The sequence below is a fragment of the Corvus hawaiiensis genome, chromosome 4 (genome assembly GCF_020740725.1).
Source record: "Corvus hawaiiensis isolate bCorHaw1 chromosome 4, bCorHaw1.pri.cur, whole genome shotgun sequence".
Lineage (NCBI taxonomy): Eukaryota > Metazoa > Chordata > Aves > Passeriformes > Corvidae > Corvus > Corvus hawaiiensis.
The window spans coordinates 17,269,119-17,296,146 of NC_063216.1; the positions used below are offsets into that span (position 1 = coordinate 17,269,119).

Below are 27,028 nucleotides of genomic sequence, written 5' to 3' on the forward strand. Positions count from 1 at the left end.
TTCCTAATGGAAAGTATTGTAGTAAAGCTTGGAGATACATGGTTCAGGGTTCAAAGTGTAAGTGCTCCCAGCACAAATTCCGGTACATGGACTCCTTGTCCCCTATCCAAGTGGACCAGGTCTCTATCAGTTCTTTGAAGTACAGTTCAGAAAAAGAGATGAACTGAAGTTAAAAGGGTCAGGGTTTATGTGCCTCACTGGCCTCATGAAAGCTCTAATTGGGGAGAGACAAAATAAGTTTAGTATGTTATTTTGAGAGGTGCTCTATTCATACAGTGGAAGACAGGCCCTGCTAAAGTGTGCTTTCACTGCAAATGGACAAGATGAACAGAAGGAAGGAAGAGAAACAGAAATGGAGAGGTAAAGCGATTGGTTCAAGTTTGCACAGGCTGTTCAGTGACCGCTGTGATTCCCAGCCCTATCAATAGCTTGTGCTGCCTCCTGAGGCAGCAGTGGCCCCAATATACAGGTATTCATAAATAGCAAACTGGGAAACCAAACAATTCTGCAGGTGCTGTTCTGTCTTTTTGAAGCACTTTTGGAATGGTGCAGCTCCGTGAGAGAAGGTGTTCTGAAGGTGGGAGTACTGCTCTGCAACCACAATTCTATTTATGCTCTTCCCTGACATGCAGCTTTCCAAGGACCTTCTATTCTGTAAAGAAATGGATCCTAATAAAACATACCTCTTGTATTATTTAGCATTATTATTATTTTATTGGAATAGTCCCCAAAGCTTTAAGAGCATTTGTATGGAAGAACATTATGAGCCCATTAACATGCTGCAGGCTGCCCAAAGGTTTTCAGGCAGAGCTAAAGTACTTTGGTAGAGAGCTGAAACACTGCAGGTGCTTTCCCAGGCTGGGCTGGCTCCACCTGCAGCTCAGGCAGCTTTTGCTTACCTCCCTTACCCAGTGCCCCCATTGGAAGAAGCTGCTTAGTCATTACTTCTAATATTAAATTTTTCAAAGAATCATTTGTGGAATTGACACAGGGATGATGTTAGATGATTATAAACAAGCACAGGAACATAATTACAGGTGGGAAAGGTGGAAGCCCACAAGGATCCCCTTTTCTGAGATGTGTCCCTTAGCAAGGAAGACTCTGAAAAGACCCATCTGGAAATACTCAGCCTGGCATTGTAGATGATGTTCTTTATTGTATGTGATAATCTTGACTTACAGTTCAGGCCCTCTTTTGATAAATACTGTACTTTTGTATTTCCTCATGTGTTCTATCTGTCAGGATCTTGGTTTAAGGAAATACACAGCAAGCTTGCTAGAAAATGGACACCTGATCTGAATGATCTTTAGCTTTCAGTTGTATGCCACCCTCGGAGTATACAAGGACATATACAGACAATGTGATATTTGGATCAAGGGGGCTTCCGTTCCTGAGTGCCATACAGGTGTTATAGATTATAAATGTATAGAGTCAGGCACAAGTGTGGTGATTTCTGTAACTCAACAGGTGCAGCTAACATGACACAATACACGGCAGAGAGCGAGTCACCAAGGCAGTGAAAGGATTTTGTTGCTTTAGCAAACTTCTTTATTGCACTGTGGCTTTTTAAAAAGTTGAGATAGTTGCTTCTTAGACAATTCTAGTGGATTCCTTCACGAAATGTAAACTTTTTGGACGATTTATCCCATGATAAATTTTAGTATGATTCCATGAAATTGAATGAAAAGGCCAATTGTGAAATATTTTTAAAAAACAAATAGGGAAAAAAAATATTTAGCCTTACTTTTCACCAAGAACAAAACTCATTCGTTCAAAGTCTTGGAAAAGAACGGCCCTTGGGTGGCTCTTGGTCACGAGGTGGCGCTCCAAGGCACCGGGTGGTCCCTCTGGGGACCTCCGCGGCACGGACGCGCCGTGTATCCATGGAAGACTCGGGCATGGAATTCAACGCTGCACCTCAGCCGGGTCACACAAAAAAATAAGCGTCGGGATTTAAACTAGCAATACCCCTAACCCCACCCCTAAGGGATTAAGGACGGGAATGCCGAAAGTAGAGGTGTAAACACGCAGAGAGCAAACAGCTTTGGCACCGTGCAGTAGCGGTTTAGTTTTATTGGAGGGTAAAGACGGTGGTGGGGAGTTCTGCTAAACATGCAGCTGGGCTGAGCAACTTTTCGTACATTTCCTTCCCATCTCTTCGAGCTTGAAAGTACTTAATTGTGCTACTTTCTGGGCAAGGGTATTGTACCGAAATATACGTACATTTGGGAGGAACTTGTCAAAAAGAGGCATCTAAGGCTATGACAGGGTGTATTTATCTTCCAGATGCCGAGTGGAGCTCACACACGACAAACAGCCAGCCTCGCAGGGGAATTAGGAGTTGAAAAAACCTAAAGTAGCAAAGCATTTCAGCAGGGGGGTATCTGTGAAAGAAAGGTGTAAAGCAAAGAGGGGGGCGGCACGGCCGTACCAAGGGATGTCTGCCAGCTATTTCAGTCCTTTAAAGACAGTCTGGAAGACTAGGGTCATGGAGCTTGCCTCGGAGGGGGGAAATGTCTCATGTTTGGGTTTAAAAGTGAAGGATTTTCGCCTCCAAGGTGCTGGTGACAATGACACTTATATGACCGTCTGCAGCAGAGATGATTTTGGGGAGAGCATCTCCCCTGGGCCGGGCCAGGGGGTCACCTGCGGAGCCGTGGCTGGCCCGAGTGCGGGGCTTGGAGGAGCAAAACCAGGGCTGGAAAGGGGCACTGGCCTCCGCAGCAAAGCCCTTAAAACGCTGGAGGAAGCCAGCGGCTGGTGATGATCCGTGGCAAGCGGGAACGGAGTTAGCCGAAGCTAGGAGGTGGGCAGGGGAGCGGAAAAAAAAAAAAAAAAAAAGTTGTCTTTTAGCCTGAGCCCGGGAAGGGGGAAGGATCCCTGGCCGCGGTTGCCAAGGAGATGGGCAGTGTCCGCCGGCCTGTCTGCCCTCACAGCCGCGGCGTGGGGGTGTCCGTCTGTCCGTCCGTCCATCCCCTGGCGGCGCCCTCAGAGCCGGCCCCAGCCGCGGGGGGGCGCAGCGCCGAGGGGGGCGATGCCGAGGGGGGCGATGCCGAGGGGGGCGATGCCGAGGGGGGCGATACTGCGGGCGCGGTCCTTGCGGGTCCCTGCGGGTCCCTCTGCCGGCCCTACCTGTCGGGGCAGCAGCGGCAGCGAGCCGGGCGCTCTGCCACGCCGGGCAGCGCCGCACGCCCCGCCAGCAGGCACCGCCCGGGGCAGGGACCGGCTCCCAGGCGCGCCGAGCACCCCCTCCCCGGGGCGGCGGGGCGCGGGGGCAGCCGCGGGGGCGGCTCTGCCCCCGGCCCGCCCCGGCACCGCCCCCGCCGCGGGAGCCCCGGCGAATCAGCGGGGCGCTGTCAGGGCGTCAGCGCCGGCGGCTCCGCGCGGCCGGCCCCGAGCGCGTCCCTTATCGCAGACAGGGACCGGGGATCGCATCATTATCATGGGCACTGTTTGCTTTTCGCGGCGCTGCTGTTTGCTTTTCGCTCTCGCCTGGGCCGGCAGGTTGGCGGGAGGCAGCGGGGGCGCAGGTAAGAAGAGGGGGCTCCGCCGCCGTGCCGCCTTGCCCAGGCGCGGGCGGCGCGGAGCCGCGGCCCCGGGAGGACCGTGTCTGTCCGCTCTCCTCTCCCCGCTGTAAGGTGTTGAGGGGGAGGTCACTTCTCGCTGCTCATAGTGCCGAGGGTGTTGGAAGTTGCGGTGGGGAGGCGTTTTCTCGCGTGTTTGACACAGCCGGAGCCGAGGGATTTTTGCAGGGAGAAATGGGGAAGAAAAAGTTACTTTCCTTGAGTGCCTACGAGATAACTCTGTGCGGAGCCCTGGAGACTCCGCAGAGCAAGTGTTGGCTGGGATATCTTCACAGGTTTTTCCTATCTGCGCCTTAACCCGAAGACCTGGTGTTAACACCGGCGCTCGTATCAGTTCAATAGCTGTAATGATACTTAGTCTTTGCTTCGGTGTTTAAAAAAAACGAACCAAAAATCAAACACCCCCCAATCCTATCTGCTTTGGAATGTTGCAAGCCCAAAGTGATTTCTGAAAGAAATGTATGTGGGCTCTGAAGTTGTGCTAGGAGAAATCTTTGAAGTACGAGCGGGGGCAGGCGGCGGGGGGGAGGGTGAGGGTGAGGGTGTGGAAAAAATCCCTGTTCCTCGGATAGAGGAATTTAAATGTAACAAAATGAACAAAGTCAGCCTAGAAGTTCTTAAAGTCCGAGTACTGCAATGTGAGATGTGGAGCAGAGCAGGGGCTCATACTTGGTTTTGCCCTTTCATTTGACTCATTGGCATTCACGCCTGACTCCCAGGCATCCTCTGGTTGCTGTGAAATGTCCCCCTTGGCTCAATGCAGTTTGAGTTTTTGACGGCTTTATAAAGAGTCCAGCTGTCACTTTTGCTGATCTTGATGGGAGATGGGTGCCGGTTTAATGACTCAAAAGTATGAACCAAAGCATTAAAAAAAACCCAGACCAAGCCCCCCAAAAAACTTCTTTTCTCTTTGTGCTTGACTGAATCTGTGCCTGATCTGGGCAACACCTAAGCTCATTCACGTAAATCACAGCTAGATCTGAACTGGTTTAGCGGTAAAAATAAACGATTGGACAAGAAAGAAGGCAACAGATTACAGCAGCTCTGCCTTACTCCGGAAAATTACGATGCTCGGTGTTCTGTTACCCTCTTTCTTCAAAAAACAGAAACAAAACCCAAAACCCCTACAAAAACAATAATACAGAGTCCGGACAATTCTCTCGCTGGGATTCCAGAGGTGCCCCGTGGGGCCGCCCTGGTCTGCAGCGCTAAGAGAAGTTCTCTGCTGTGTGCCATGCTGCAATGTCTGCTTATTCTCCCCTCTCTAAATAGCCCCCTCCTGCTCCCGGTGACTTTGAAGGATCCGTGTGTTATCACTGGAGATGGCTGAGTGAGCACTTCTGAAACAATTAGCGTTAGGATTTCAAGCTAACAATAAAACTGTTTTCACTTTAGTGCACCTTTTTGAGGATCTGTTAATCTAATTGGCATGAAACCAACTGCACATGCCTCTCGCTGGATGCCCGTCTCCCTCCCTCCCTGCCTCCCTCCGCAGCACCCCTGTCTCCTCGGTACTCCCTGATCATAAAGGGGGGGCTGTGCTCTGTGGAGCTCTGCGGGTCCCTCTCCGGCTGCTCACCCGCTCCCCTGCCTGCCTGCCCGTGTCCTGCCGCGAGCCCCGGCTGTGGCGTGAGGCGGGGAGGAAATCTCTGGGAGGTGCGGGATTGACACCACGGCCGCACTGCCGGCCCGGCCCGTGTCCCCGGGGTGCGGTGGCATCGCAGCCCCTGGCGTCGGGAGCTGCGGGTGCCGGGGTGGCCGGGGAGCGGCTGGGGGCAGTGCGGGGGGCGGGGCAGCTTAGGCAGGGCTTTAAGTGTTCCCATGTTCCCAGCACACCCTATCCCTGAATAGGTCGGCGTTGGTTTTGTTTTTTTTTCCTATGCTCACTTCATTAACATTCCCACGACTACCAAATCTCCACTCTGTCTCATCCTCCTCCCTCCCCATCCTCTTTAAATTCGGGGGAGAGAACGAATGCCCGTCACTGCAATGTTTGTAAAGGCTGCCTACTCTGAAAACAAGAAAAGCAGTCTGGGTCCCCCCTTTCAGAGTCAAACTTACCCAGTAAGGAACCCACCCAAGCAGGGGCTGGGACAACTGCTGGGACTTTTTTCCTCCTAAATGAGTGTTGGTCCAAGTAGATGATGTTATTGCAGGTTGCTTTCCTCCACACTACCTTGCCGAGTTTCATATGGTCTTCCATTTCTTTTTTTTTTTTTTTCTTAGTTAAAAGTATTAATGTGGTTTTGCTGTTCAAATATTTCTTTCCCATTCCCCCACCAGCATAGTTTATTTAAACTAGGGTCTATCTTTATAAATTAAGAAAATCTCCGTGCTAGAACATGTAAGTGGTCTTTTTTCCTCCTCTTTTTGGTAATTTAAGCGTTCTCTTGTTTTACTAAGATGTGGGTCTCCAGTACCATACTTATACAGCAGAAGCTAATTTCTAGTGTCTAAGTATTTAATTCATAGTGCAGAAATGTGAGACCGAGTCCCTCCAGCTCTGTGGAGCAGTGCTTATAAGTGACTTGAGGAGAATATCACGTTGGCTGGTTTAGTTATTTATCCTTAGATGTTCTCGTTTCCAGCATGACACTGGGAAGGCAGGCAGGCAAACAGCTTCAAGGGGAATATGTATCCTTGGTGTTTTGTGTTTCGGGTCTCCCTTCTTATCTGTCCCCTTGGGGTTCCTTCTGTGCTTCCAGATGTTGACGAGTGCGCAGAAGCTACGGATGACTGTCACATCGATGCAATTTGTCAAAACACACCAAAATCCTACAAATGCATCTGCAAGCCGGGCTACAAAGGGGAAGGGAAGCAGTGTGAAGGTAAGGACAGATCGGCTCCTCTCCTGTCTCTTCTCCCCTCCCTTCTCTTATTTATTTGCTCTTTAAAAGCTTTTGTAAACAGCTGAATTCCTGAAACGATTAATGCAGATTTACAGCTGCTTAACCTCAAATCTGGGTGTTTATTGGCAAGCATCCCCCTGCTGCTTTTGCTAATTGTCCAGCACCGAAACCTTGTGCCCGCCAGCCTGCTCTTAAGAATAAAATAAAAAAGGGGGTGAGAGGGGGTGGCGTTCCCCACTGAGGCGATTCCCTGATAGCACCAGCTCCTCCTGAGCAGTGTTGGGCCCGCTGCCCTCGGGTCTCGAAGCACCACGCCAAACACGTGTGTGTGGGGATGGGATGGGATGGGATGGGCCGGGCCCGGCCCCTGGCCAGCTCCCCGGCAGAGAGAGGATGGAAAGGACTCGCCATTGTTTTCCCCGTACAAGTTACAGAAATCGAACAGGATGCTGGAGTTTGCTTCTCTTTGACACTCTACATGTGTCATGATCATATCTTTCTAGTCCATGGAACACTGTTTTCAAAGGAAGCATTTCAGATGACTGTGCTTACACAGACTTAAAAAAACTTACTTTACTTCTCTATGTCCTCACATCAGTTTTGTAATTGAAAAAGACTCAGCAGGTTTTATTAGGCTCTGTGTACACTAATATTTTGGATTTTATGTGCTCCATCTTGTCTATTGAATCTCAGTGGAGAGATTCTCTGGTGAAAAGAACCAATATTGTAATCATAGCAGAATGCCTTACAAATAAAAGATGCAAATTTATTATTTTTTCCTACTTGTAGGTGCTCAGTAGGTATAACATTTTCCTTCCAAGTCTCTCTCTTTCTGTGACAGAATGAAACTTTAAAAAACATCAGTTTTTTAGAAAGCCAGTCCACTGAAAAGATTGAAGACATAGAAATTACTTTGGTCTACAGAAATTTGAAACCCCATATTATTCTCCATGGACCTCTAAAATGTTGGTTCAAGTGCCTTCATAAAGTATTTTTGTGGTTGTCCTATTTTTCTGTCTTGAGCTTAAATTGACAGAGACAAATTCTGACTGTCCACCTTCTGGTGCTGTAGCATCTCTGAGCTGCTGCTCTTCTGGAAGCCAGATTTTCTTCCTTGCAAACGGGATAATCATTCAGCACCAGTTCTTTCTCTATTCATCCCTTCCAGGGAAAGAGCTACAGAACTCTGAGAAAATGTACTCAAGGCTGCAGCTGTGGGGGTTACAGCATTCTCCACATTGGTACTTGTTGTATTGGTTTTCTACATTAAAAGTTTCCTTATGCTTTAACTCTTCATATTTTAGTTGTTGAGCTCTGTTTAGTGGTAGACATGGGTTATGCTTATCTAATATACGTATATCTCTTTGCCTGACTAGCCTTGGCTCAGGAAAAAACAAAACAAAAAACCCAAACTCAGTAAGTAGTAAAACCCAATATTGATCTTTGTACTGATGTACAGAATAATGGAACATCTGGGTCTGATTTCAAACTCGTATCTAATAGAAAGTAGTGTCTGGCAAGCCTGGTAAGTAAAGCAAAGTGGGGCAGACTGCAACTCATTCTGCATGGATGTTCAGCATTAGTCAGGTAATGTAAGCTGTCTAAACCAGGTATTACTGTGCATGATATATAACTTTTTTATCCAATATTATGGTAACAGTTCTAAAGATTTTGCATCAGCTCTGTGTCTTAAGTCTTAGAATGTCAAATTTTGGAAGAAGCAGAAAGCAGAAAGGGACAGTGGAGGTCTAAGATCTGCCTCAGGCCTGCTGTACATGGAGAGTGGATTTATTTTGCATCTTGAGGTTAAGTATGTGAAACCTACAGAAATAAACAGACTAGCTTAATTGATTGGTTTTGAGTATTCTGTCACAAGACAACCTCAGTGATCAGCTGTTAGAAGTTACCTTTTAAGATGAAAGCGACTGTTAACAAAGATGAAACCCACTGGATAGTTTTTGTCGTGCCAAAACCAAAACTAGGTCATTAAATGGTTCTTGGTCTTTATAACCGGGCTTTTCAAAACAAGCCTTTTGATCAGTGAAACTAGTTACCTATGAGGAAATGATTTTGTTGGGTAACGAGCCTCTTTGGGTAAGTTTGTAGCAATCTACCTGTGTTGCTTCATGTCTGAAGAACATTCGTTATATCCTAACTGACTCGCTTACAGTCCAGGCTCTCATACAACCAGATTTTACTAAACAAGTAGAATTGTCATTCATACAGTACAGTGAGCTTAAAGACATTATACTATCAAATACCTTCTGATAAATTTTAGTGAGCTGCCAGTTTTGGTTGTTTTTAGGCATTGCAATTAATTTAGAAACATGCATGTTTGTTTATTTTAAACAGTAATCTTAAGTATTGCTTTTGTTCTCTTAAAATCCATTTTAGAGCAAGGGGTAGAGTATGGGAAATAACATCTTTTAGATGATTCTTAGGAGTACATATTTGTACAAACACGTCCTGTATATCAATATGTATTTGGGTACTCTTGTGTATTTATTTATAGTTTTTCTGAACAATGGGATCTGGAGGCCAATGCAGTAAATGTGGAGCCCAGCCACTTGTGCAGGATTTTGCTCAGGGTTTGCTGCTGTGAGCTGAAGGGTGGGGAGAAATACATATGACACAAGTATTTCTTTAAGGACATGTGGAGAGCTCTAGCAGCAATTATATGGAAATGAAACATTTTCCTGCGAGTCTGTTAAGTTTATTCAGTAGGGAATTTCTTTCTGAACTTTGATTTTCTCTCAAAATGTCTTTTGGCCTGGGTTTCTCCAGAGTTTATGAGGATTGAGGATGACTTCTCAGTTCGTGGATCTTTTTATTCCCTTTTTTTTCTGGCTGTCTTTCTTGCCTGAACCACTTGACCTGTTTCTTTCCACAGAGCATAGTTCTTTCTCCAGACAGAAGAGTTCCTCATTCTTCCTGTGTCCTGTCTTCTGCTTCCCTCTGTAGATTTCAGTTGACCTTTTTCTTTCTTTAATTAGGTATCTATTATGCTTGGTAAAGACTCCTGGTCAGCATTGCCATGATATTTTCCCATATCACATAATGTATCGGTATCCTTTGAACACAAATTCTCTAGCTGGCATTTTCATAGGACAGAATAATGTGTCCAACCCAGGTAATCTTTAAAAAATAATTGCTTTCAATTCTCCATTTCTAGTCAATATACAAAATCCATTAATTGATAATTAATTAATTTACTTGTCCTGTCACACCTGCTATTACCTAAGAAGTCTTCCCCGTTGTGATTTTAGTCAGGATCTTAAATGCAGTGGGCTGGATTCAGCTGAAGGCATGATCTTTCATGGTTCATAGGACTTTATCCATATCTTCTCAACATTGAATTTTGGCTTCGCCATGGGGTGGTATCTCAACAAAATTGTGTCAAAGCAATGGAAATTCCAGAAGGGTCAAAAGGATTCCAGGTCCTGGGGTTCCTTATGCCTTGGCAGAGCCTTTTTTGTCTCAGATAAAATGTTGTGTGTTTGTAGTTTTAGGATATTCTGTCATTGAACAGTGTATGAAGGGGTTTAGCTCTCAAACCCAGTTGTTTGTGGTTTTTACTCCATGCTACTTCTCTGGCTACTCCAAACTCTCATGCCATTAATGGTTAAAATACTCTGTATAGTTGTTGGTTGATGTTTGTCTGTGCCTATTTTATATCCAGTTAGAGTTAAGTTTGTTTTATAAGTTGATTTTTCCCTTAGTGTGACTGTAATTTCAGTGAGTTTCTCTAGCTATTGGGTTTTTTTCTTTTGGATTATACCTTACATGTAGGACCCCTAAAACACGTTTATTGGGACCTAATTCTTCTGGATTGTAAAACTCTGAGCTTTCCCATATTGCCTGAGGTTTTCCTCTTGGAGCATTTTTCTGCTGTCTTTCATTGTATTTTCATAACTCTGCTTCAGTTCTTTTAATAATTGATCTCATACAGTTGTTACCATGTTTCTTGAAGTCTTTGTGCAGAAGAGAAATGTTCACAACTTTCAGCTGGACTTTTTTCTTCTTTTTAATTCTCCTGTGAAGCTTCATAATGTTGTTGATGGATTTCTTGCTGAGGGCAACATGCACATACCATGGCAAAGTGTCTTGGTAGAGTCTGCCTTGAGAGAGTGGTTTTCAGATGTCTGCTCATGCTGGAAATTTGTGCTGTATCAGTAGCAGTTCTGCTTGACTGCGAGGTGAGTGGGATTGTGCAGTTCTAGTGATTTAAGTTTGTCATGTGTTCATGTATTTGTAGTCTTTCTCTTAATGTAAATAATCATTCTAGATAAATAGGCAGGTGATGGTGATAATCTGCAACAAGGGCCTTTGTTCTTGATTGCTCCAGTGGTGGCACCTCACTGGGTTTAAGCGTGGTACAGTCTCAATAAAGAGAAATCATTCCTGCCTCAATCACAGGTATATTCAGCCTCACAGCAGGTTATATTCTGCATATGTCTGTTTGGAAACACAGACCAGTTGTCCCTTCTGACCAGTCATTATCATCTTCAGTAGTTTTGTGGATGTGAAGCCAAGTTTCTGCTTGTACCTGTTTGTTACATCTATTTTTAATGGATTTTAAACAAATCTTAGCAATTGGAAAGACTTCTCATCACTTTCATTTAAATAATAATGATTGACTCTCCAGGGTTGACTTAATATTCCTGTTATAATTTTAATCTTGTTGACCTGTTTTATCTTTCATTTTCTTAAGAAGCTCATTAATGGTCTCACTTGTTGGATTTTCATTTTATTATGGTCTTTGTAATACCTGCTGTGTTCTTCTCACACTCTTCAAAAATGAATCCAAATATTGTGACAGGGCTGCTCAGAATCAATCAACGTGGAAACACAGGACTTTCCAGACTTTTCATTTCCCAGCTCCCAGTCCAGTATCTCATACTAAAGCCTCCTTTTGTCTGCAGGGCAAAGTAAATAAGGCACTTCTGGATGTCTTTTAAGTGGAACAATGATCCCATTTCTTTTAAGAGCTCCATGGTGTCCCATCAATCCACTCTCAGCAGTTCTCTCTTTCTTCATTGATGAAGAAACTGTCTTCATCAGTGATGTCCTGTGAGAGCTGGAACACTGTTGGTGTCCTTTGGTTTCTGAAACTTGGACATCTTGATGCTTGCACAACCCTAGTGAGCTTAGGCTTGTTCTGTCTGTCTCTGCAGAATAGCAGTGATACCACTGAACAAGGCAGTTTAAGTGACTTCTTCCTGATTGATGATTCTCCCAATTGCAGTAGAGGTGAATTAATACTTTCAAGGACTCCCTTGATCTCACTGAATGAGGTCTGTGGTAGGTATTAGGTGCTGAAGCTGCTGTGCTTTCTGGGGCTACAATACCTTGACAGATAGTGTTCGTGTCATGTGTTGAAGTTCACGTCACCCTCCCCTAAGGGCCGTGTTCCAGATGAGACCTGGTGCTCCAAGTCTGTGCTGCTGGGTTTGTACCACTGGCTTGCAGCAGCCCATCTGAGCACAGAACAAGATACCCTGACACCTCCAGATTTTAGGGAGATTTCTATTCCAGGGTCAAATCTTCCTTCCCAGTTTGATTCACGCAGATTATGGGTTTACTCTGGATGAGCCTCTGAGCAGATTTCACTGAAAGCAGCTTTCACAATGAAGCAGTACATGTCAAAAAATGAGGGAGAGAGAATATAAACTAGCTTCTTTGATTTGAGCTGGTAACTGCTTTTTTATTTTCCCTTTCTCTTATTGGGTAGCTTGATGCATTTTATTTGGGTTAAACTGATAAAAGTGTTCCCAGAATTGAATTCTGAGGCCTTCTGTATCTCTGCTTTTTTCTTTTTCCTTTTTTGTTTCAATTGTCTGGTACTATTTAAGACTCAATTCTGACTTGCGAATTTTCCAACTTGCACCAGGGGATGAATTTTCTTGGGGGATAGAGAAGTGGAGCAGTAGCAGCAAGTAAGAAAATACTCCTGAGAACATTCTGTATTAAATCAGAATTTTATTACAGCCTAAGTGAATTAACGTCTTATGATAACTTTTTTTTTTCCTCCTTCATGCTGCTTCTGTTCAGTGAATAGGGCTTTTGTTTTGGTCAGAGTTGAGCCTTGATTTTATTTATTTATTTATTCAAATTACTGTAGTTTCCCAACTTTGTTCAGAAGTTCATCTACTAAAACCAGAGTATCCCTTAGCTGGGCTGAGATGCCCTGTTTAACTGCTCCCAGGGCCATCAGTCCCCATGTGTCACGAACCCTATTGTTTTCTCCTCTCCCTTTTCTTCCCTACCCTGTCCTACCTCTCAGAGCTGCTTTCTGACAGCCCATGATGCTGCTTCAGTGAACAGCTCCCCCGGCGGTCCACTTTGGAAATCTTCCATGTTGACTTAGAAAACGAACATTCACTCCAACTTCTTTTTTTTTTTTTTTTCCTCCAGAAATGCTTCTTGGATACAAATATCACTATATTTCGCATAAATAAATCCCATGCCATATGAAATATGGGCCTCATTCTTCAACAGCATTACATGTAGTTCTCAATTTGGAAAAGAGAGGGTCTTTTTCCAAGGACACCTCTCTAAATAGTTGATAAGCTCCCTGTCTGCTGGATGGTCTGTGGGTACTCTGGGGACTTATATATAAAATTTCATCAGCCTCAACAGTTGCTAAGCTGCAGAACCCAGGGTGGCCTCCTGGGGTGATGTAAACTTGGTATTTAGAAGGAACTTCTTTCCCCCCAGATATACAATGTAAATTAACTGCCAGGAAAATGATAGTGAAATGAAGGAACATAAAATGTACTAAGTTCAATAGCTCTGTCCTTCTTTTGTCTTCATTCTTTTTACATCTGCCAGATACTACCCAGTTGTCCTTGTTTTCTCACCTGTCACCTTGACTTTGGTGCAGTCCCCTTTCCTTACAGTCTTCATTATGTTGTCTTGTATACTCTGTTACTCAGCTGTCTTTTAACCTTGTCATTTCCCTACTGCAAATCCTGCTTCTCTTTTGTTCTTTTCTCATGTATTTTCAATTATTTCATTTACCTTTCCTTCCCCTGTTGTCTCAGTGGCTTGCTGCAGTTACAGCAGTGTTGTTCTGAGTGCCAGTGTCCCACAGCAAGACCTGTGGGCCAGGAGAGCTGGCAGCTGTAAGCTCTACGTGCCCCTTACTGGTCCTTTCCCTTGAGTTTCATCTTTTAGTTAAAACAGCTCCTACCAGCTCTCAGATTTCCCCTTTTTTCTTGCTTTTTCTCCCTTTTCTCCACCTCTTTCCTGGCCCCCATCAGCAGCTCGGAGCTCACCTGTCCCTCGGCACATTCCCTGCTGTTTCCACCCCCTGGAGACCCATGGCTCGTTCCTCAGTGGCTGGCTGGAAAAACATCTTTGCCTGGCTGCTTGCCATCATTTGTTAGCTCCTCTTTGATTATGGGCACTGTCTTCATGTGTGTCCATTGCACTGCTGAAATACACGTTCTTTGATCTGAGGCTGATGCAGGACGTGGTCAGGGAGCCTCTGCTGGGATGATGGCAGAGGAGGAGTTAGGGAATGTGACCTCCTGCTGCTCCCTTGCCCAAATAAGCTCCACTAATGCTCCTTTTGTCTCCTCCGCATTTAAGCCAGGTAGCATCCACTCTGTTAGCATCCATGCTGTTAGGACACTGTGGAGGGAGTGGGAATCCCGGATGGTGTCTGTGCCCATGGAAGAGGATGGTGGATACAGTCCCTGTACCCGTGGTACCAGTCCAAGGCTGTTCTAGCCCAGGATAGCTGTGAACCTTACAAGCAGGGCAGGTTTGGCCAAAGCTCAGGCAGTCCTGGGACGGTGGATGTGTGGTAGGAATTTGTAGGGAAAATGTGTGTGGATTCTGGTTGCAAAAGGAGTAGTACTCCCTCTGCACTGATTTAGGAAGTTCCTTTTCCTTGATCGTGCCTTCTGTTTTGCACAGGGGCAGTTGATGTGGGGCTATTCTGGGAAGAATATCACTGAAATAATACCCCCAAAAGTGGAAGAAAACACAAAGGAGTACAGTCTGGCCCTGCAAGCAGCTCTACACTGAAAAGGCAATGAACTGGAATATAGAGGCTGAGACACATGGCAGGGAAAAGGTGGTGGTGAATAAGGTGAATAGATTTCCTAACCTGGTTTAGTTTCTAAAGCCATTGTGGTGTGAAACTACAGCATAAGGTCAAAAAAAGACACCTACCAAGAAGGTTGTTTTGGAAACTTTAGCTGCCTAAATTTCTGCAGATGCCTGTTTAGCTTTGAATTTATTATATTCTTGGGGAAGGAAGGGGGCTAATGAATTTTTAGATGGTGCTTTTTTTGTTGTTTGGTATATTTTCAGCTGTAATTTGACCATCTTTTTCTGTCCTGAGAAATCTCCTGAAAGGTAACTCTCTGACACCTTATTGGAAACAAAATCTGAGAGCATTAAATAAATGTTCAAGCAATTGGGGGAGAATTTTTAAACGTAGCAAAGCAGTGACTCTTCCATATAATCTCTTTAGAAAAAAGCTAACTTCCTGGGTTTTTTTCTTTTTTTTGTTTTAGTATATATATTTGTTTTAAATGTCAACTGAAAAAAAAGACCTGCTTTAAAGCAGATATCTTGCAAAAAAAAAGTATATTTCATATATAAGTGTTTGGCAGAGTTATAAGAAACTGAAGATAAGGTCTGACAGACCCCCTTGAAATTTCAAGACTTTTCTGCACATTTAAGATGCTGAGCAAAAGGAATACCCTTATATTACAGTTGGCAGAATTTTTCTCTTCGAATGCCATGAATCACCAGAGTACTCAAGCATGTACTTAATCTAAAGAAACTGTTACATTTTAAAGTAATTCTGTTTAAGTGCTTTATTAAATTGAAGCTATTCCCTTATTTAAGTTACAGTGCTGCTTCTTTGGAGCCTGTAGAAGGTCACAGTTTTTCTTTCAGTGACCAAGGAATTAAAAAAAAAATCTGAATCATTTAAAAAGGTGATTTGAGTCCTTGATCTTGCACATACTTTAGACCTAAACTTAGTGCAGTTTGGTGCTGTAGGACCCACAGACAACATACCAAATTCAAGACCATGCTTTCACAACTATTGATAATGCTTTACAGCTATCAAAGAATCAGAAATATTAAATAAACAACTTTCAGATTGTTCCAATTCTTCCAATCAATTTGTTAAGCAGATGAGCTGTTATCTCAGAGAATGTAAAAGCCAATTTTCATTTACTCTCTCAGAGTGACGTTACTAAGCTTCATACCATCGTTCCCATGCCTTCATTTGCATGAACCACTGTCAGTCCTTACATTTAACATCATGCTCACAGAACATCAAAAGTTTAACTGAGGGGGGAAAAGAATAAGAGCAATGCATAGTACCAATTTGGTGATTATTAATGTTGTTGGAAGGAATGGTGCTGCTGCAGAATGTGCTTCAGAGAAGGGGAACCTCTGGAGAAATAGGTATTTGTTGGACTTATCATTGCTGAAAATCCTACAGGACGTTACTGCTGTGACTTCTAGCTCTTGCTGTTGTAAGAGAGGAACTGCACTGAAGTGCCTTTGTTCTGATTTCATTATCTGGAAGCAGAGGTCACATTCAGAACTTTCAGTCTCACTGTTATAGTGGAAAAAGGGGTTGAAATAAGTGGGGTGTTTGCTTTGCTGAATAAGTAGCTTAGGTAATGCATATTTAAATGGTTTGGCAGCACATGCATAGAAAGAATTTGATATCTGACTTCATACCTCTAGAGATGTCAGTGTCTCTACCAAGTAGAGTTGTGCCTTTATTCTTTTTGCACATTTCTGTTTGCAAAAGGATTCCATAAAAACTGTGACTTGGAGACACACCAATGTCTTTCGCTAACTACAAGGCACCAAAGTCCAACTTTATTTAGAAATTTCCATTTTTTCCTGATGCGTTCCAACCTGTCTAAAGGTGAATGTGATCAAAGCTCCTCTTTGCGTGTCCTTCCCCCCCCACACACCACTTTTCTCTTAAAGCAGTCCAATTCTTGCTGGCACAGTGGTAAGAGTTCATATGATCTTTAGTGCAGGTCTTGGTACCGCACCCACTGCAAAGGCAGGTGCTCTGAACGGGCTGCTCCTGCTCCTGACTTGGGATTTTCCCAAGGGCTCTCGTGGTGGCTTTGTGTGCATGGGCACACTGGGTAAAGGCAGCGTCCTTTGGCTGTGCTGCAGACCGAACCCAAAGCCATGAGGGAGCCTAACTGCATTATTTGGCTTCTAGAGGGCAGACACAAGTGGAACCCTATGGCTTTTGCTTGGCTTGAATTCCTAGGGAAGCGATTTTACTCCCATTCAGACGGGAGTGTGGAGACGTATTCAGAGTGCAAGGAACAAATGAGGGAAGGAGGACTGCCAGGATTTCTCTGACTTGTGACTGTTTTGGCTGTAAGAGTGAGACAGGGAATGGGTATAAGAGAGCAATAGGTAACTTCAGCCTGTTGTCTGGAAATAAAAACCTTCATACTAAAATGCTTTGGTTGGACACGGTCTGTTTCATTAGGTATAGAATGTTTCACTTTGTGAAAATGGCAGCAGCTTATTCTGTATACACACAGTTTTACATTTAAGGAGATCATGGCTTCAGAATGGAAAAACTTTTATAATACAGTTGTCTCAAAAGCTTTAACAATGGAAACAACCCCATCAAATTGTTTACAGTATGATTGTTTACTAGGAAAATACTTTTTTGTGATATGGGTAAAATCTAAGGTGTTGTCACTTAAGTTTCGTATTAACAATCATTTCTAGGTGTATATTAAACGTATTTCTCTTCTTTATGCTTCTGGCACTTTGTATCCTTTTACTATCTGTTTTGAAAATTTTTTTTTTTTAATCTTTTTCTTGAGGGAAGTGCAAGAAGTGCAGTATAAAAAAAATTGTTGACTGCATCACGTGGTCTTACGGAGGAAAACCGAAAAGCTTTAGCTTTTATTCTGAACAGGGAATACACAGAAATCTATTCAGGATGGCAACAGCAGTTGCATTAATTTTCTAGAATAGCTTAATGGCACAATTTACTTTGAGTTAATACAGAAGTTTCCAGTGCATATTTCTGAGTTCTTTCACTGAACTTTGTTGCACTAAAAAAAAAAAAGAGTTATTAGAAGAATACCTACCTGTACTGCTTATGCTGACAGGCTCTTAGTGATGACCATTAATATTGATGTTATTATTAGGTACTAGTCATAATTTTGAGCTGTTTTAAGACAAGTATTCTGGTGGTCTGTATGGAAGGCAACAGGCAGTTGCTGTAGCCTGCTCCACAGTGGGCAGACAACATCAGTCTTTATCCTGAGTAGGATTACACGATACAATTGCCTGTGATAGCAAGAGTCTGGACTCAAGGGGACACTTTCTGGAAGGAGCAGTGTGTTTTCCTTAGTGCTGCCATCCAGTGAGGAAAGCCCCGGAGTTTGTAGCTGAGAGCACCTGAGTGGTCCTGTTTGCACACAGCATTTTCTGTGGGTCTCCTGTTTAATGGGAAGGACAGCCTGTTGTCTTGATAACTGTGATTTGTTTGGGCTCTTTTGGGGGGAGTTCTGAAGAGTCCAAAAGGCAGGTGAGAGGTCTGAGTGTGAGTGTTACCAGAGGGTCCTTCTGGAGCTGGGCTCTGGCACAGGCGGGCAGGGAGATGTGGGGGAGGCTGTCGTGCCCTCAGGAATGCAGCCTTGATTTGCTCACCCCGTTTGGCTTGAACTTGCTGAAATACTTGATCTTAAAGATGAGACCAGGCATAAGGAATTTCAGTCTTTGAAGAAGCTGTGAAAATGGGGAAAATGGGAGATGGAAGGTGAGGTGGGAATGCTTTAAAAGGCCATTTATGTAAGTAGTACAAATCGTAGTTTACTTCTACCTGTCAAGCACACACACAACATCTATGCTTAAGACCATCATGCCAAGTATAAGCACAACTATCAAGAGACAGAAATATGCCACTAGGAAGTCTAGTGCATATTCTTATTATTGATATTTATAAAATTAAGGAAAGGAAACATAATAGGAACAAACTTTATACTATATAAAACAGCAGAATTTGTATTTATATTTTGGGGTTTTTTTGTTAAACGTATTGTTCTACTGAAAATCTAGTTTACCAAGAGTTTCTTCTTTAATAAACTTTATGGTGAACAAGGAAGTAAAAAAACTTAAGGGAAATAAATACATGTCTTCTGGTCTGAATTAGTTACTGACATAGTCTTTTCTATTTTAGTATTTGAAGCAGGAGGGAGTGCTTTAAATGCTTCAACCCATTTAACCTTAATTGCTTGGTCTTAATAGACATTTGCTAACTAAAGGAACCAAATTATAGCTTGAATTAGGCCTTACTAATCTTAATTAGAAGCTCTACTTTATAATCAGAAACAGCCTATGTTTAAAACAGTAAGCATTTCTTAAATGGCTTACTTTAAAATTCTAAGGCCCTTTTGCTAATAATTGTTTAGACTGAATACGGGTAACCATTATTCTCCTTATATTGCACTTAATTAAAAATATCTCCTCCATGTGGTTTTGTGCAGTCTGCTGGCCATAAAATTGTTTGACTGGTGGGGGGTGGGATTACTTTACTTTTCCTGTGGTAATTTGAAAACATGTTTCTGCCTTTGTTTTAAAAGTTTTCTGGGGTCACAAGTTACAAGATTAACATGTGAATCAATACAAACATTCGCTTCCTGCATTTGTCTGTCCTCAGGCAAAGGCTTGTCAGTCACTCACAGCCATTAATAATACACCCTATAATTCATTTAGTTTAACGTTGAAATCATGCTCAGTCACTTGATTATGGTCTCTGCACTCCTTCAGAGACCTAAATTTCAGTATAAATCAAGTCTCTTATATTGGGTGGGAGGCAGACCCTGGCTCTATCTGTTGAGCATTGCATGTATTAAGAGAGCTCCTGTGCCTTTCAGGGCTGTCTAAAGAGGACAGAGGGTGGATTTAATGTGTCCAAAGGTGGATCTCAGTAGTACAAATCAGCACATTTAAACCATTAGGCTTGCTTTCCTTTTATAGTTGAGGGAGATAAATTTCCTTCATGCAGTTTGCCTTGCATTATTGGAGACAAAAAGAGGTCAGATAAATCATGTCCTGAAAATAAGAGTCTTCTTTCTGACACAGATGTGGGCATCTACAGTGGAGGCATGTAAAGTTGGATGAGGTGTATCTGGGCAAAGAGCCTGCTGTGAGATTCAAATTCCATTGAAATTAATGAAGAATATTCTGTACTTGTCCTTCAAATTTAACCAGGACATGGGATTTTTAAGCTGCCATGTTATCACTGGATCACTATGAAATTTATCCTCCCAGTCTCAGTTTTATATTTTCAATTCTTTAATTTAATTTTTTTTTTAGTTCATCCTACTCAGGAAGCACTGCTAGACCGTGTGATCATACTTTTATTTAATTTGCAATGCTTTTAATTCAGTGGCTGAATTACCTACTTGCACAAACTAAACACAAATTTAAAGTCCTTTATATGCCATGTCTACTAGACCTTTATGTGCACTTGGGAGAAATGAAAGTGGTCAGAGCTTCTTGAAGGTCAGTTTTGTTTGCCTAGTTATCAGATCTTTGCAAATCCCCTAAAGCATTTTTTAGAATTTCTCCTTGTTGTCCAGTTACTTTTATGTCTGTGCTGATGGAATATACAAAGATTTTTAAATTATACCCAGTACAGGAAGGCAAAATCAGGACTCTTTACAGTGGGTGCAAAAAATCTGGTCCCTACCTATGCTTCCTACCTATGTGTATTTATCTTCTAATATCAAAAGTGTGTAAGCTGGCCAGACCAAGTTTGACTGAAGGTCTGTCTAGCCTGATGTGCAGTCTCTGACAGTGGCCAACAGTGGATGCTTACAGTAGCTTACAAAAAAAACATGAAATGGAAGAATGCAGCTTGAGATTTAAAGACCTCCTGAGCCAGAGGTATCATTCAATTCACTGTGTTTAATGATATCTTCAGAATGGGAAGAGAAGATAAGTATATTTGCTTCTCCAGGGGTTCTGCATAACTCACAGTGGTGTACAGGTGATTAGCCATGCTCAGAACACTGGGAAAGCATTGTGCAGGAACAGGTAATTGTGTACACCTGTCTCTCTGCAGCCTCCCATCTACTGTGGTTTACCAGGAACCTCACGTTGTGTTTCTCTACATGAGCAAACCCTACAAACCCTAGTTTTTGTCTTGGCAACTAACAGCATCTTCAGAGTGATGAGCCTTCACACCTTTCTGAAAATGAGACTTCATTAAGGAGTGTCTCAAGTCAGTTGTGAAAAATTAATAGGTACTTTGAAAAGTTTGACCTGGATGTTTGACCTAACTTCAGGTGGCTACACTGTTAAATCAGGTGCTGTGGATAAACACCCATAACCCTATTATTTCATTTTTGATTCTTTTACTGAGGCTGAAGTCCTGTATTATTTGTGGGTGAGTTAACTAGTCAGGCCTTGCTGCCCTGTTTTCAGTGGATAACAAAGGATGTTGTAACGTGTTCTCTCCTGGACTTCTGTTTATGCATCTTAGAAATACTGTGAATATACACCAGAGACAGTCCTAAAACAGGGATTCTCTAGAAAGATGGGAAGGAGGAAGAAGCATGTGGAATTCATGAAGAACATTTCAAGAAGTGACATCTGAAATCTCTAGTTTTATGTTGGATGTACTGTCCAATTAAACAAAAAAAAATGAACTCAAACTGTTTATTGGGTTGTTAATCAAGTCTTTAGGCAAGACCTTTTGCTTATCTCGGCATAATAAAATAGCATTGTTGTGCAAGGCACCTCATAAGAAATGATCTACGTGAGAGTATTGGCAATAGGTCCACAGGACTAAACAACTATATAAACTTAGCCACTTTTATCCCTCTGCTGTTGGGGAGGAGGTCAGTTCAGTTGTACAGCTTGGCTTTCTGTGCTGCATTCTGTCAAAAGCAGATTATTATGTGAACACCGCACAGAAGCTGAAGGCCTTCTTTGGTTCTCTCTACCTAACATTGTCCCCAACATAATGAATAAATAAAAATGCTTAAAATTCCCAAAGGAAAATTTCCAGGCTATGAATATGAGCACTCTTCAATTTACAGCAAATGCCCATGTTATTCCTGTGTCTGCAGTTTCATCCTTTTTTCATTTAATAGTGTTAATGGAAGCTGTGTGTGCGTTCTAGTACAGGATATTTGAACACTGGAACAAAAATACCTAATTTCATGGCAAAGCTAAAATTGCATCTCTTTGCCCTATCTCCCTTTCTGGTCCAAACATCAGATGTCAGCACAGCGCATAAATAAAAATATTTGATGATTCACAGGTCAGCAATGGTGTTTTTCAGATTTGAATGTTAAATTTCATCCTTACCACTTTTCCTGGACTTTACTCACTACAAAATTGGTGTTAGTACAGCTTGCCCTGGCCTCATCTAACCCTCACTTGCCTCATGTTCAGCAAAGATGTGTGCAACTTCATTAATTCTTGTTCCTGCTATTGCTTACTTCTCTAGTTGTCAAAGAGTCCAGGAAATGTTTTGAGAGTCTGGAAGGGGTAATGATGATGGAGAAGCCAGTGGGTTGCCTGCTGCTATTCATTTTCTGTACATTTATGTCCCTGCTGGACAATGGCTACACATCCACAGGTCAAAAAGCAAAGGCTGCTTACCACTGTTTATTAGATTTTCTCTGTGATTATTTGTCTCTGGTGATAAATAGAGCTCTGGCTCACAAGACTAATTTCTGCATGGCCTTTTAAAACACTGGGGAGAGCCTACATCATAACTGATGAACTCTCTTTGTGAATAAAATTTTAGAACTGCCAGAATGTATCAGGATTGGGTTCTCTGTTACAGGAATAAAATAGCTGGAATCGTTACATCGGTGTGGTATTTGTTTGAAAATAAAACCCTTTTTGCATTCATCTACTGCAACAACATCTAGGGCTTCTTGTTGATACTGGCCAGGGCCATGCTTTCCAAAAAGTGGAAAACATTCTGTCTGTACATCCAAGCAAAACTGCATGGCAGGTACTTTACACACTGTGGAGACAGAATTGTTGTTAAGAAGCTGAGAGAGGCTGTGCCAGAATTCTGAGTAGCAAAATTGCCAACTGTTTTGGCATCTTGAAAATAGCTCCATGTTTCATGATTGTACAGTTCTGATGGAGAGAGCTTTTAGAGCTGTGAACTGCTTCAGACAGTGCTTGTATGAGCTCACATTTAGGGTATAATCATTATTATTATAGGTTTAGTAAGGTTTATCTTACTGAAAGCAAGATGCTGAAACACAAATCTGTAACAAGCTTAAATTTTCATTACAGGAACAAAATGTGACTTGATCATCTGAAACTCTTGCATAGTAACGAAATTTGTAGCCTGGTAACTTTTGTACCTTCTAGATGGTGCACAGAGCTGAAGGGTGGTAGACAAAAATGAGTTTAAGCTTTTTTGCAAGACTGTCTCAGATTAAAAAAAGGTATTGTAAATATTTGATTATTTCTGTTCAGTTTAGTCTTCTCAGATCTTTGTGAAGTGAATGTGTCAAGCTCATAAATGAACCATGTAAATGGCTTAATGTAGGGTCAACTAATTTTACTGTTTGTTTCCTGAAAAATACCCACAGCCCTGCAAGGGACTCGTGAGCAAAATTAACACCACTCTCCTGAAAACATAAACTAAATACAAGTAATGTATCTGTATCTAGGCTGGAGCACTTAAAGTCTTCTTAACACCATAGAAAAGAGAAGGAAAGCAAGAAATCCTCAGTACTATCTCCTGGATTAAAAGAGTGTAATGTGAAATGATTAATGTAGGAAATCAGGCAACATGCTGGTATTATGAGATTCCTCTTGCCAGAGGTACCCTGGAGTCTTAATTACCGTGAGTGTGAGGGACGCCTGTTTCGTTGAGTTTTAATGAATGACCAATACTCTCATTTTTCAGTGCATTCCATGTGTGTTACAACTGTTGTACCATCATGCAGACCCTCCTAGACTGGGTAAAAGCTTCTGTAGTTAGAAAAACTACTTACAGCAAAACCAAACATTATGATTCTAAACCAAAGGAGGTTCTGTGTTTGATGACCCAAGTTACCGTCCAGTCAGCTAGGGGTGGAGTTACAGCCTTTATCCTTGTGAAGGACTTAGGAGTGGCACTCCTGGTAGGCTGCTCTTTACTGTTCTCTGCAAACCAAAATGCTGAGAGGCCTTCAGTTCATAAAGGATGTTGTTGGGGAATGGTATGAATTTGTCTGTATTCAGGGAACAGGTGGCAAAATAGGAGGCAGAGTTGGTTTCTGGGGCTTCATAAATATTGGGTCTGGCAGGGAACACAAATTCATGGTTTTCCCGTGCATCATGTTGGGAAGTAGCCACACAACTTCAGTAAATGTTGACATGAAGAGCAACCCTGAACAGGTGATTCTCTCATAGCAGGACACGCCAGCAGTGCAATGCAGAGCTGATCTGCTCATAGACAGATTACTTGTCCTGCCAGTTTTTGTAGGCTGGCAAAATTAATATCTGATACATGTCTGATACAGAGTAGGAAGTTTGACCAAGTGGTACAGGATGACAGGAAGCCCTGTATTTTACAAATCTTGCATGATATAAATTACATTATATTCCCCAAGTGGTTAACCAGCACAGAAGAGTTGTTCTTAGCCAGGAGTATGCAATAAGCCAAGGACTACTACTAAAGTACAGGCGAGAAAAACAGTTTGAAAAAGTAAGCCTGCTGTCAGAAGATGTAAATTTGCTGTACAAGTGTTTCCTCTTCTGCTGGAAAACATACTAGTTCCTCATATCCAGGAAGGCTGGAAACCACTGCTATATAGCCTCTCATACTGTTTTTGGTCTTGGCTTTTTCAGTCTGAAACAGAAGTAGTGTCAGTCTGCCAGGGACTAAGGAAGCATGTACTCTATGATACCAAGAAATCTTCCATTTGACAGTGCATAATCTGCCACTGACTTGTTCTGAAATGGGCAAGAAGCCACCTTCTGTTCCCCCCCAGAAAGGGTCACATAAGATAAATTAATATTCATTCACTGGTAGGTTATTAAGAAATTTACTTCAGAATTGAAGGTTGGGATTTTTTTCTCTTTGTCAATGGACAGACGTTTAAAAATGAAATGCAAAGGAAGGTTGGAGATACACCATCTGAGAATGAGATGCCTGCAGAGTCTGGAAAAAAAGTGGGTGAATTATATCTGTATCAGTGAGCTTATTTCACTACTTGAAACATTCTTCTCAAAATTTATAGGTGCATATTTGAATTTAAAGATATAGGAACTACCTCCTGCCATGACTTACTGAAACAACTATCATTAGGATGCATGCACACCAGCAGTGTCAGTAAGGCACACAGAAATACTCTCCCATTAGATCTCCAAGAAGTTCGAAGGTTCATTGTGGAATCAAACATTTCCCATTATATTAAAAGAGGGAATCATGGTGGAAAATGGCTGTGATTTAGAAGTGGTGGGAAAAATGCTGTCAAATGTCATGTTTCACATTCATAACAGCTTGTGAACAGGAAACCTCTCTGCTTGAGCTTGTTGGGCATGGCAGCTACTAAATAAAGACAGACTCTAAAGCTGTTACGTGCTCTGCAGGTATCCATCTTTATTTGAGTATCTCATTTGAGTTCAAAGAACTTGCAGCCAATCTGTTTAAATATCAATTAAGACAAATGTCAAGCCGCTACAAACTCTAATCAAGGGTTCAAGATGCTGAATGCAGGATAACAACAATTTCGGGTTTATTTAGGAAAAAAAATTCTATTTACTATAAATGAAGCTGTAATGGTCCCAAATAAGTTCCCATTGTGCTAGTCGAGATGGCAAATGTCACACAGGGATACTGAGATAAAAGAATAGAAAATATATTGTTCCCTAGGGAAAGGACTCTGCTGAATTACTTTTTTCCATAAATGATTCTAGCTCTCCAAAGGTTTCAGGCACCCAAAAAGTACTGTAGGTAAATAGCTCTGTACAAGCCCAGTGTTAATGCAGTAGGAAAACTTGCCAATTAAGCAGTCAGAAACTCTGTAAGGTCCTAAAGTGAAGAGAGTTCCATATCACTTATTTGATCTCTTCCCCGTTCCTGCTGCTGGGGTGTTCTGTACACCACCATATAGAGTATTTAGGTGGCTGGCAAATGACACCAAATGCATACAGAGTCTCAGATTTCAGTTTATATGTTACCTTTTTTTTCAATATTTTTATTTATTTCTTACTTCACTGTACTTCAGTGATAACTTTCCATTGGCAAAGTACGTGTGCACTGAAGGAGGAATACCTGCCTTGAACATCAGGCGTCCTCAGAGAAGGAATCAAAGGGGTGGATTCTTGTGTCTGTTGTCAGTTTGATTGGCATATCAATGTCCAGCTGTTAAAAATGTTCTTTCCACTCTTTGAGCTAAGAGTTTAAATAAGGAGGAAAATGCACAGGAAAGAACAGTGACAGGAAATGGAGGAAGGGAAGGTGAATTTAAGAAAAGTGTAAGGAAAGGAGTCTCCAGACACCATATTTCTTATTGATGAATGAAGAATGGGATGGTTACTCACCAAAAATGTGAGATACAGCCATTCAGCTACTGCAGAAATTTTGGATTTTCATCATCTATTGCCTTGTTTCATTTACCAATGTGGGAGCTGAGTCAGCTGAAGTCAGCTTACAGCAGTGGGTGCTTGATACTGTCTAGTCACTGGTGTCTTTAAGTGTGACCCTTTAATTATCTTTCTATGATGCACAATAGTTGAAGATCATTAACTAAGCCTTGGAAAGTAGCAAGTGTTGAACACACCTACATTTTCTACAGCTGATAAACTCAGTTCAGTTACTTCATCACCTCCTTAGAGAAGGACTTGTGTATCTGAAAGCTTGTCTGTTTTTCCCCAACCAGTGAGGGTGACTCCATCCTTACTCTGTGTGACTTGAGAATTTGATTCATGCTTGCTGTACACAGTATAATAATAGAAAAAAAAATTTCAGACAAAATTCAGGGAAAAATAGGGATCATTAATAGCTGTCTCTGCATTTTCTTTAAAATTAAAAGTTAATAATTGTGGTTAGGGAAAAAATGATGAAACAATAGTAAAAAATATTAAATAAAAAAACTATAGAAAATTAAAAAGTCATATCTACAGGCAGTGCTAAATGCGATGACATCTCATCTGTCTTTCAGATGTATCCTAAATGCTTTTAAGCAAAATAGTTCTAAACATGAAACTGTTCACACTTTAAAAATGTGTGCGTTGTTTAACCAGCTGGACACACCTCTACACAGTTTGGGTTGTATTCCATTTCTCCCCCTTCTTTCAGGAAAGTACTTTAAGAAGATATAACATGATGTGTTTGGCTATCGCAGAAGGAAAGGAAACAAAACTGCTACAGAGTACTTGGTCTTTTCTGGAAACTGGGTGAAATGGCTTCCAGAAAAACAGCACAATACCACAGATTGCATCCAAAACATGTCCACTAAGTTGGCATGGCCTTTTCGTTTTACTGCTGGTTTAATACTGGGAAATAGGGGCTTGTGACATTTTTGAAGGAAGCTGTAAAATTGAATTTTTTTTTCCTTTGTGGATGCACTAATGGGAAAAACATGGGAG

At 42.2% G+C, this 27,028-nt stretch overlaps 1 protein-coding gene across 2 annotated transcripts in view; it reads left to right on the forward strand.

Moving 5' to 3' along the window:
- Nucleotides 1-3,358: 3,358 nt before the first annotated feature.
- Nucleotides 3,359-27,028, forward strand: part of SCUBE1 (signal peptide, CUB domain and EGF like domain containing 1) — a 194,866-nt gene continuing 171,196 nt past the window's right edge. For both annotated transcript variants that reach the window (XM_048301601.1, XM_048301602.1), the window contains exons 1-2: nucleotides 3,359-3,530; nucleotides 6,290-6,412. In XM_048301601.1, the coding sequence (XP_048157558.1) occupies nucleotides 3,443-3,530; nucleotides 6,290-6,412 (211 nt within the window). In that variant the 5' untranslated portion in view covers nucleotides 3,359-3,442. The remainder of the gene's footprint in view (nucleotides 3,531-6,289; nucleotides 6,413-27,028) is intronic.